Source organism: Styela clava, chromosome 9, assembly GCF_964204865.1.
Source record: "Styela clava chromosome 9, kaStyClav1.hap1.2, whole genome shotgun sequence".
NCBI lineage: Eukaryota > Metazoa > Chordata > Ascidiacea > Stolidobranchia > Styelidae > Styela > Styela clava.
The window spans coordinates 18981937-18993769 of NC_135258.1; the positions used below are offsets into that span (position 1 = coordinate 18981937).

Here is an 11833-nt window from a genome sequence, read left to right on the forward strand (position 1 = left end):
TCCATTAAATGAACAAATATTTCGGTACGTTTTATGCGATTTGTAAAGCTTTCCCAAAGGAGGTTTAACATTCCATGTTACTTCGTATGCTAATGAACTTGTCATTTCAAGTTACTAAAAGTGGATCGATAGAAAAGACAGCAACATTTTGCAATAACATTAAGTAAATCTCTTGGGTCACGAGGCGCCTGTCCGACGTAATCCAAGTATCTGTGCGTGACGCTTTACGCATAATCACTCTTGCAGGATGTGGACGTCTTAATCCGTTTTTTTAAACAATGTCTACTGAAGGAAACTCTGTTTAACATTCAGGTTACACGATATGACGCCCTGATTGTTGTATCATGACGTTCGAATTTATAGTGGGTTACTCATTGTTTTTTTGTTATATCGTCGGATTGTTATTGAGTTTTAAACTTCAAACAATTCATATATATTGTATTACTGAACGCGACGTAATGCTGACAATTTTTGCTGCTGCACGTGATTATCACTCAAGGCCTTGCCCAATCACCAATTTTGAAACTAAAAAGATTCAATGTTTGAGATAGGCTTTTTTATTTGATATTAGAAATCCTGAAAAGGTTTGCATATTTTTTTAAATATATCCGAAGATATAAAATCCTCGCCAATGACGAATGTTTGAAGGTGATAAAAAATTCAGGTTTAGTCTTAATTTTATGGCAATGAGTTGAGACATTCGCACGATTCGACTACCTACTATGGATCACACGTGATCTAGTATGTTTCTAAAGAGTTTACTCTGAACAATAGTAACCATAGGAAGTTTATTGAATTCCATCCCCAAGTCGGCGACGTAGGATAGGCCGCTAGGCGCCTATTTCACTTTGAAATGTAAAGTTCTATTTAATGATTTAGCACAAATGCCATAATTGTGGGTCAATCCTATTGTTTGTATTTACAATACACCATTCTGGCAATGATTTTCGAGTCTTTACTAACTAGCGATCCTACGACTAAATTATAGCCACACACTCGCAAACAAGATTTTGGATTACAATTTTAAATTATTGTCATGTTGATCATACTTCTGGAGGGTCGATTAGATTGACTTCGTCTTCTTCTCATCAACCCACATTAAATAACTGATTCGTTTATGCATGAAACATTGTTGCTGCATTTAAGCCGAGCTACCGGTTATTGCTTGTAATTTGCTAGGTCGAGTTAAAAATTGAATATACCAAATGAAGTTAAAGTGAGATAGCATCCGAGTTTAAAAGGTCCTGGCTATGACACAAGCGATGTGATATAATTATTCGATTCAATTCAAGAGTCTTGCTGCACACTTACACAAATATATTTCTGTAACGTTTCGTCTGACCTCGGTCAGACTTCTTCAGACAAGTTGTAAGTCTGACATCGGTCAGACGAAACGTTACAGTAATATATTTGTGTAAGTGTGCAGCAAGACTATTGAATGGAATAGAATAGTTATTTTCACTCTTGCTACAGCAGCATCCTTGCGTTATACGCATACGGATCCATCTGCGCAAAGGCATAGAGCAAGGAAAGGTAGTTAATTTTACGTAACCCCAACTGTTAGTTATGATATACTTATTCTTAGAAACCTGCGGTGGTATTCTTCTCACCCAAGTCTTCACGCAAACACCGCGATTGCGATAGTCCACGAAAATGTTGAAAGTTTTCCAGATAGGAAATTCTCCCAACGATTTCCAGCCCAAAACATACAAAACTTCGCTTCCCATTTTATTATGCTCACTTTCAGAAATGACCCAGGGTCTATTGTAGAACATAATTAATCATTTGTCATGATTTTTTGCATTGACTGCTGGGCGAAAATGATACATGGCCATACCACCCCACCTTTTCACCCTGCGGAAAGTCCCTTACCCACGAATTTACCCATTAATTACGTATCGTGTAAATAATATACATGGCATATGAAAATGAAATAATTCAATTGTATTAAAATCTCAACAAATGGAATAATGAAATAAAGTAAACAAAAAAATACTAACATACACTGTTGAAGTAAATAGACAAGCATGGTGCGAATATGAAATAATGTGGGCCAAATGCGACAGAGAGAGCATTACAAACACAAAAATAAGATGGGCTGTATTGGATATAGGCAGTAATGGCAAGTTACGTATTCACCTTTGATGCTTAAACATGCTTTTCATTCTTTAGAAGTTGACGACAAATCATTCAAAAATGATATATGGTCTAGTGCTGGTATGAAAGCACCTTTGACCTATTCATGCATGAATTGTTTGCAGAGAATTAATATGAAAAACACATTAATTCATAATGCATTTGCTGTAACTTTTCCATATCCTTTAGTATCTAATACTAAATAACTCAGCCTTGCCCAATTGTGTTTTACTCAATTTGTAAATATTGCAAGATTAATTTATCACGCAGAAGATATATGGAAGTAAATTATTCCAATCAAGCTTTAATCGAAGGTGCGCTGGTTGAAACTACGATCAAATTTTATACACCATAGCCCTTTTGTGACCTTAGAACAGAGTCATTCGACAGAAATTTCCAAAGGAAATGCCTATAACAGTAGTCAAGTTTAGTAAACTTCGTTTGTTTTGTCTTTTTGAACAGTTTGGATACGCTTCATGGCATGTTAAGACCGTCATAGTTACTTACTCGGGTTCAGCGAGAACAGCTTAAAAATAAGGAGAATGTATCGTGAACTGGTTTTGAAAGTACATCTAGCCTAATACTAATATATAACGTTATGTAAATTCAAGGATGTATGTCTTTATTCGATTGGATTATTTGATATTTTAGAAATTCTCTTTGCATAGCATTTTGATTTCAAATGTTCTTAATTGATGTATTGTGCAACAAACAAAAAAAATATATTGTGCCACAAAATCATGATATATGCCAGATTTCATTTGTGAAAATTTAGCCTAAAATTAAGTTAAATGCAAAAATTTCGAATGTTACAAATATAATAACAAATTTGGTTATTTGGATTCTTGAAATGCATCTATGACAAATAACTGAAAATTTTGTATAATTTTGCTTCAATTCTTATGGCATCCTTGTATATAACTATAGGTCAGGCAGATTACGTTTGAACGGCAATATATGGCCAATGATGAGTGGCAATAAAAGGCAAAAAACACACGATTTGAACTAATGTAGATGTAAAAAAAACATCAATGACATATAACAAGTAAGTATCACGCCTTCGAATAAAAATGTTCCGAATTTGTTTCTTTCGTTTTTGTAATACAAGGTTGCTTCGAAGCTGAAGTACTGACTGTTGCATCGTCGCGGCGATTCTCGCTGTGAACCGTTTTGCATTTCGTGTAAAAAATTGAGCCGGTCAATCTGTGAAAAAGTATTGAAGTAATGTTAAATAGACAGGGAATGGGTCTATGATTCACTTTCCTAAATTGTTCGAGTTTGGATTCGTGGTGTGAAATTATCAAATTTCTAGTATATAACAATCAATTTCTAGTATTTAAAGATGGGAGTCGCAAGAAGGCTTTTATTTTTATATAAAATATTTACGATGCCCAATGTCACACACGGACACCACCTTCATTAAATTCCTAACACTTGCTTGGAATTTTGGTCACATTCAGCACCATTCTTCTGAAATTTCGATAGACTTTTGCTAATATTGTGGTGAGCATATTAATCGTTTAACATTCGCGTCCATATATTTGAGCCTTTCTCCATTGTTGTATTGAAAATAGGTGTTTTCGAAGTTTGTATGTTAGAGTTTCTGTACATATTAGTGTCAGCTAAATCGTTTTAGCACACAGCAAAAATCGCTTGCAAAAAGGCTTCAGTTTACACAAGCCGACACGAATTTCCATTTAGGGGAATAAATCATGACATGCTGTTTATAAATACCCATTATTTCACTTTATCGACATATTCGATGGCGATAATCGATCGAATCATACAATGAATATACGACTCAAGTCAACTTGATATTGATGGATCTGGCTTTAGTATATTTATGCTTTTATCACATCCGGGATCAGAAAAAAAAATTCATTTGAATTCAATACGAAGCGTGATTCCTTGTTTGATGTAAAACCCGCATAAATTTGCTTTCCCAACCAAATCTGTGCGGATATCAGTTCAAATACGGAACCAGACCTCATGGTGGGCAAAGCAAATGAATATGAAATTGTTTATGCTATTTCAAAAAACTGGTTCGATGAACCGTTTTGATCATTTTCAAATCTCAACCATAAAATTTTCTATTGAATTAATCTGTTTGCGCACTACTGATCGTGTATGTAACAGCATAACTCAGTGCGTCAAGTTCGTCTTTCATGTCCGTTTCCTGACCGTTTAGTTGGTCCGAGTTTGTGACATCCGCTGAAAACGTGGTTGCTTCTACACCACCAACTTTATCGTATGCAGTTACTGCAAAAATAATTTTTTTCATCATTAATATATTGATGAACAACATGGTAATTGATACCTGAAATCAAATCATTCTTATGAATTAATATAAAACAATATGTTTAGGAGCAATTTTAGTTTCAGGATCTGAACTTGAAATTGAGAAATTAACTTACTTTCTTGCGGGAAAAGGTCGTTTTTTCGAAGATGTCGGATCGATGCTGAAAAAAAAAATTTTTGTTTTAACAAACATGCATAATGTACAACTTTTGCTTAGCAGATTTTACCTATTTCTTTTCCAAATTACATGATACATGTAAGCTAGTTAACTGAATCAACAGGAAGTGATTATTTAAAATAAAATTAGAATATATATATATATATATATATATAAAGAAACAAGTAGAGCAACCAAATAATGATTTTTCCAATATTTCCATCGGGTTACACACATCACATACACCGTGTTAAAATCTACTCTAATCACATTTACTTATCAAGGTATGTTTCTGGGTTTTTCGTGCTCAGAATAATTACGTAGATGAGGGGGTATAGTAGATCCCATTTGTCTTATTTTGTGTTCCTACGTACGACCTTATGCTGGTAACGTAATAATGTACAGTTAATATTTATTCACGCTCGTGAGATAATGCTATTTTTACAGTAAAATTGGGAGAAAATACATTTTCAATTCATTTGACTTGTTATGCTTGCTGGCAACAAAGAATTTACACTGTAAAAGCATAAATCGAGAATGGTTTCTAGATGAAATGGTCGATGCCACAACATTAATATTATTATTATTTTAATGAGATAGAATAACACTAGAAACATGCAGAGATGAGAAATTGAGTATATTTTGTCTGCACATTTCTGCGTAGAAGAAAATGTTTTTGAAGGGCATATACTTAATAATTATGTGATGTTACTATTTACTAACATAATTTCATTGCCGGCTGTTATAAACTGACAACATGTTTACTCCGTTGTGAAAATACATCATTATGCTACTTTCTTCTTTTAAAATACAACATTATTCATAAAATAAATTTTATATTGCAAAGCCAACTTATTGAAAAGCACATTCTATGCAGTGTATACAAATCTTATTTAGGTAAACAAAACTGATTAGACCAAATTAATGTTAAATTACAAAATTGTAGTCAACTAAACAATAGTAACGCAAAAGCCTCCGTCATCAAATCAAACAAAATTTGTTAAAATCAATTGCTAATTAATGAGTGAAATCACATTTTACACAGTACACATGTTAGATTAGCACTTAATTACAACGTGATTGGGTGCAAATTATTTAGAGACCTACAAGCAAATTTGATCATATAGATCACAATTTTAAATTACATTTAGATTATAACATAAAGCCTGTACAACATTTCAATTATTTAGATTTGGCGTGCTTCTACATTGCTCACCATCGTCAGCAGTATTAAGCCCGAAGGTCGGGATCGAGGAAGAAGTTTCACTAAGATTAGAAGCTTTGTATCTCGGCGTAAATGTCGGTGATTTTGACAAAATTTTCAGCTTTTTTGTATCAGCTGTATATTTTTAGTGTTACATCATCAATCACATTTAGTTACGTCAGACATTGATAAATGGAAAACAAATTGCACTAAAAATGCAATGTATCAAAAGAAGAGACTGATAAATAAAGTTAAAGGTATGTTTTAATTTTTTTATGATCGATGACTTACCAAAACATGGGTTGGCATAGATCATATGAAACATTGTGAAACATCTTCTCAAGTTCTAAAAATGAAATATTCAGTTAAATGATAATAAAGTATATAAATTAATATACATTGATGTTCACAAACATTATTATCTTAACATAATTTTTTGTAAAAATATACACATTGCATAAACTGTTCTTTCTCAATTGGTTATTCTTATCACAAATTGAGCTATCGTTCCAAAAATGGATATTATGCTATCGAGGAAAGGAATTCAAGAAAGTAGCAGATGGGCAGAAGAAAGTGTGATTGATGGCGCGCGACGTAAAGAGCGTTCCGTATGTTGTACAAAACAGACCAATATTTGGTGAACTATGAATATTTGACGTACGTCGAACTCCAGGAGTCAATACATTTACAAATGTACTCCAGAGTGATAGGAATGAATAGAAACTTACGTGATAACATAAGCATCTTGTTCCTGGGAATCCATACTGAAAGAGATGATCCATAGTTTGTCCACATCTGGGAAGATCAACCATTTCAGCACTGCAACGTCCGGAAACAACCTGTGCAAATACGAATTACTAAATAATTCGAAAGTATACGGAATAAAAGGTTAAGGGTTACTTAAAAGTAGGAAGTACAAGTAATGCTTATCCTACATAATTGTTCCCAGAGTAATTATTTAAACGAGATTTGATTATGGTTAATAATCGCATTGTGTAACGTCTAGTTGAGTCCAACCATTTGTAAATCATGATCGTTCCATATGAGATCAAGGACTGACCATTCATAACATTGCTATCGCATACATCGCTCTCCGTGCGCTTTCACACGTGAACCTGTTTTTAAAGAGTTGGAACGACGGGTAATCGGGTTACGTGCTCCGTCCTGTGTTTTGTTTTTAAAAATGAAAATCTGATACTGGAAGTGGCAACTGATGATTTCATGTGTTTTCCTAGCTAGTGAATTATAAATATTTTTTGAGTTATGCAAATTCAAGGTCAACTAGATAAATGTACGTCACCGTGGCAGCCCTGAATTGAACAAAAACACTGACCCTATCATCGACTTATTTGAACAACAGAATAATTCAAACGATATTTATAGGGCTCTGAATGTTGACTGAATGACGTGAATATTTTTACTGAAATATATCGCAGTATATTTATTTTTGTTACATAATGGTATATCTGAGAAAACTCATTATACTGCTTCAGTGAAATAGATGCTATTTCCTAAAACTCACATACCTTGCATCTTTTATTTAACCCTCTCAAGGCTCTCCGACATTCCCTTATTTTTCTGCATTCATCAAAAGCATCAAAACAGTCCACGGATGCTTCCTTGTTAAGATATCTTCTATATTGAATATCATTCGAGGTACTTGAACTTTTTTGATGTTCTCGACAGGAGACTTGTAAAAACGTTACGTCAACAATGAATACCACAACAACAAAATTCCACATATTTTATGAAGATATTTCAAAATTTAAAATTTAGCTGCAAAGACAAATTATGATATGTTGTTCTTAAAATGTTCTCATTTTAAACACTTTATAAAAAACTACACCACTAAAGTACACTGAATGATGAATACACGAGGTTTGAACTGATAGCTCTTATTTTATTCTCAAATTGTCAATTCGAGGCTCGCGGTTGTATTCGGTGCTGACGAAAGCAACATAGCTTCACAAATTATCAAGGGCAAAATGATTACATAGATTTGACATTTTCAATTATGGTATGTAACGATTTTTTTTTAGATTTTGTCCACTCCAAGTATACTCCAGTTTTGATGATGACGTACTTTACCCTTTCAAATACTAAAACTACCTTTTATTTGAACACTAAATTATTCCAAAAAAATCGCCTTTCAACATTTGGGAAAATGGATTGCGAGCTTTGCGTTTGACATTGGGTCCAAAATTTAGCGCGAACTATGTTGGTGAAGGGAAGCTTGTAATTATCCACTTGGCGCGCTTCAGCTTTCTTCGGTTACATTGCGGAGGCAAATAAGATATAAGCTATTATAATGAATAATAGTGTACATCCCAGACCTCGGTTCCCACAGGATAAATTATATTTAACAAATATTTCTAATCTACTCTGAAACGATATATGCAATCCTTATACAAAACCAGCATTAAATACGTGACAAAGAAAAGAGACACTTGCGCACAAATGCTTTAGGAATGTAAGCATGATTGTCTGTGGTTAGACGTCAGACAAAATAAATCTCTTAATTTGGCTAAGTCTAGGGCAACTCAATATCTCAGTGAACAATAGGACTCATCAATGTAAAATTCTCCTCTCCATGAATGCGAGCAAACAAATTCTTGTGCTCACGAATAGTCTGGTCTAGGCTTTAATTTCGCTCATAGGTATTCATCTCGTCGTATATTTAGCAATGCCAATATTTGAGTTGTGAAAGTGCTAAATACATTCCAATTGTCTATGACTTGAGAGTGTTGTTTGAGAATTTTGTTTGCATATTTCATATTTCTCGAGCATTACATTGTACTTTGATTTCCGGCAAAAAAAAGTATTTTCGGTTTTCGGAGGCAGTTAATTTTTAAGTATTATTATCAAATTTTCAAAAGCTTTTCGATACATTATAATCATAATATATTCAAATAATTATATCGCTTAGCAAATATATTATCATAATGTTTAAAATGCAATATCACCAACTTCGAAAAGAATTTTTATTTAGCCAATCGCCTCTCATCTATAATTTGAATCAAGCCTTCTCTCACCCCGAAGTAATTCGAGCGAGAGCCTATCTCGAGTTCTTGTCGACTTCTGATGATCAACCTTGAGATTCGTCGATCAAAAATACTCTATTGCGTTTTTCTCGTATAAATTCTGATTCTCTCCTTTTCTTGCTACGCTCTCTCGTTTTAATAGAAGCTTGCCTAGGTCGCTTTTATCCCATTTAATTGGTCTCTGATGGATTACACTGCGACAGTTAAAATTCTAGGCATTACTACAAGGAACATTCAAATTCCCTTTGTTAGCACAACGATTTTCCTTCTCCTTTAACATAATACTCTCGTTCGTCCAATGTGATGGGTTTTTACATCTACGTAGCCTATACTCACATACATATGTTCCAATCTTTCTTATTGGTGAGGAATGAAGCAATAACGTAAGCGCTTCACAATAAATTTGATCAAATTCCAAAAGCTTAATTTCTAACAATATATAACTAGGCTTGAACAAAGATAATCAGTTGGGTGACAAGCAAATAGCACTTCTAAACTTTGGTAAAAGTTTACCCCAAATTTACTGAACAGCCAATTATCGTGTGTCAGACACACATCGAGTTGATGATTTCGAAATATTAAGTTATGATTGACACGCATAATTGATGTCTGTGGGAGATGAAAAGGTTTATAACAAATAAATCAATTATTATAATAACGACTTTTCAATTGTCCGCAATTGTATGAAATTCTCAAACAAGCGGGTCGAAATGATTACCAGACACGCGACTACAGTGAGGGCAATTATAGCATTTTTTAGTTTTTTTACAAAACTTGTCGCGAGGCAACCTACTTAACTCCTAGACTCTAGAGCAGGCCTGCACAACTCAAATTACCACGAGGGCCGCAAGCATAAATCCGAAGGCCCGGCGGGCCGCAAACTTTGCCACATACATATTTCACAAGATGAACTACAAATCAAAATAATATTGTGAAACAGTTGAATTTAATGAAACATTTTCATTAATGGGGAGCTTAAAAATATGAAAAATCTTATTTTCTTGAGTAAAAACAAGGTAGCGTATTTTTGCATATGAAATTGCAAATATGTATTTAGTGGTTCATCTACCTTGAAAACCCACCGTTCATTTTCCAATATTTCTTTTTTATTAGAATTAGTTATTGCGTGTTGCAGTAAAAAACTGACTGCAGAAAAATATTTTACTCAGGTTCAGTTTTGTAAAAACGTCCCAAATATATGTATGACAATTTATTTAGTCTCATATCTACCAATATTGGATATTTCTGTCTGTTAAATTAGATTTTTCAACAAAATCTGCTCCAATTTATTTGAAATTTTACAGTAAATAGCAAAATCGTTTGTGCGAGAATTCCTGCACCATTCATAAATGAAGGAATTGTTTTTAGGTTCTAAATTTGAATCAAAAAATAAACTTCAGTTTCATAAACTGCTAGTAAAAAATAATGTAAAATAATAAATTATTAATAGGTTGCTAATATGCACTAATGGGTGTGAGATTGTATACCGATATTGTTTTAAGCGTGATTCAGTCTGAATACTGAGATATCTAAATCAGGGTTTCCCAAACTGGGGGGCGAGGGGTCGAGCGACGAATTTTAGTGGTCGCGAAGGGCACACCAATTTCATACAAAGTTTGATATTTATTGAAACTAGTGCAAAACCTAAATCTCACGATTTCGAATATGATCCGAGTAGCGGCGCGCTTGCATAACAATGCCGGCTTTGATTGTTAGACCCGAGAAGTGGCGTGTTTCCAAATCACCTGCGGGCCGCACAGAAGTATCTAGCGGGCCGCATGCGTCCCGCGGGCCGTATGTTGTGCAGGCCTGCTCTAGAGAGTTAGTTACACGCCTTCAGAGGGACCTAAACATATGGTATAAAGACTATTCTGGATGTCGATTTATGTCGATAGTTGGTTTTGAGAAGCAAGATCATTTTTGAACTTTACGGTCTTGCATGAAGTTCAAATAGATCTGAATATGTATGCGAGCGAGGCAGATATGTAATTTCAAATTGCGCTGTATTTAAAAATTTCAATTTCCAATGTTCAACGCAAACCGTAGAATTATTTCATTCATTGTAACAATTGAATCTAAAGCTTGTGGACGGAAAATGCGAACGAAATAAATAGTTTTGCAAATTTTGAGCAAATAATTTTGATAGCACTTGAAACAAACAACTCACAAAAAAAGCAAATTTTTCATTGTCAAAATGCCTCACCTTGAATATATAAATGCTATGAAGATGAATTTTAAGTCACCTTTTACTGTTATATTAAATTTGTAAAAATATAATATATAACACATATTCTACCTATGTCAGTTACGTTCACTTATCATCGCAATATTCCGTTTACATACAGTTTTGTATGTAAGTCTTTATTGTATGTAATAAACATCGCGATATTTGTTCAGCAGATGCGACCGTATCTCGATAGCCCAATCCGTTATCTCTTCAATGTAGCGTATAGATTACCAATTGATGTATCTTTTCATGCTAAAATAAATATTATGGCAAATACACGCGTAATAGAATAAAAGATAATCAAAGCCATACCGCCATAATCTCACTCAATTCGTTATTAAGCTAGGCAGATGCACACAAGCCATATTTGGTATCGATCTCAGATAAATGAGGATTTTATGGATTTACGCAACGTACAAGGCCAAACATAAAAATCGGTCTGTCATTACTGTCACTGAATGACAGCGACAGACTGTTCGTTTTTAATATAACCAGATGTTTATATCGTTTATACTTTAAAATCCACGAATAATGTCAAAATTATTTTAGGATTGTCGAATGCGATACACACAAATTTTGAAGAATATGATCGTTGTATTATACATAGAGTATAAACAAAAGCGACCATCGGAGCCCAACGTAGCATCTCCTTGTTATCAGAAAAGTCGCCTGAAAAAATGTTAAGAATATTGTATTTTGAAGCCTTACTGATGCTGCAAAGAACTTGTCTTTTCATCTTTCCGATGGTAGTTTGTATTAGTTCACTCAGC

At 33.9% G+C, this 11833-nt stretch overlaps 1 protein-coding gene across 3 annotated transcripts; it reads right to left on the reverse strand.

Annotated features, from left to right (window-relative positions):
- Nucleotides 1-1921: 1921 nt before the first annotated feature.
- Nucleotides 1922-7592, reverse strand: LOC120338916 (uncharacterized). Of its 3 annotated transcripts, none has more exons than XM_039406913.2 (6): nucleotides 7322-7592; nucleotides 6524-6634; nucleotides 6087-6141; nucleotides 4551-4595; nucleotides 4318-4395; nucleotides 1922-3339 (listed from the first exon to the last, which is right to left on the reverse strand). In XM_039406913.2, the coding sequence occupies exons 1-6, from the start codon at nucleotides 7535-7537 to the stop codon at nucleotides 3335-3337; spliced, it is 510 nt and encodes a 169-aa protein (XP_039262847.2). In that variant the 5' UTR covers nucleotides 7538-7592; the 3' UTR covers nucleotides 1922-3334. The 3 variants fall into 3 exon arrangements, with proteins under 3 accessions (XP_039262847.2, XP_039262846.2, XP_077972363.1); XM_039406912.2 differs by having other exon boundaries at nucleotides 4252-4395; XM_078116237.1 differs by having other exon boundaries at nucleotides 1922-4395.
- Between the last annotated feature and the right edge of the window lie 4241 nt (nucleotides 7593-11833).

Excerpts from the sequence above, each read along its gene's own strand:
- LOC120338916 (XM_078116237.1), bottom strand. The coding sequence starts at position 7,537 with ATGTGGAATTTTGTTGTTGTGGTATTCATTGTTGACGTAACGTTTTTA. Across the intron at positions 6,142-6,523 it reads CAAGATGCTTATGTTATCAC|AACTTGAGAAGATGTTTCAC; the intron begins GTAAGTTTCTAT and ends TTTCATTTTTAG. Across the intron at positions 4,596-6,086 it reads CTATGCCAACCCATGTTTTG|CATCGATCCGACATCTTCGA; the intron begins GTAAGTCATCGA and ends TTTTTTTTTCAG.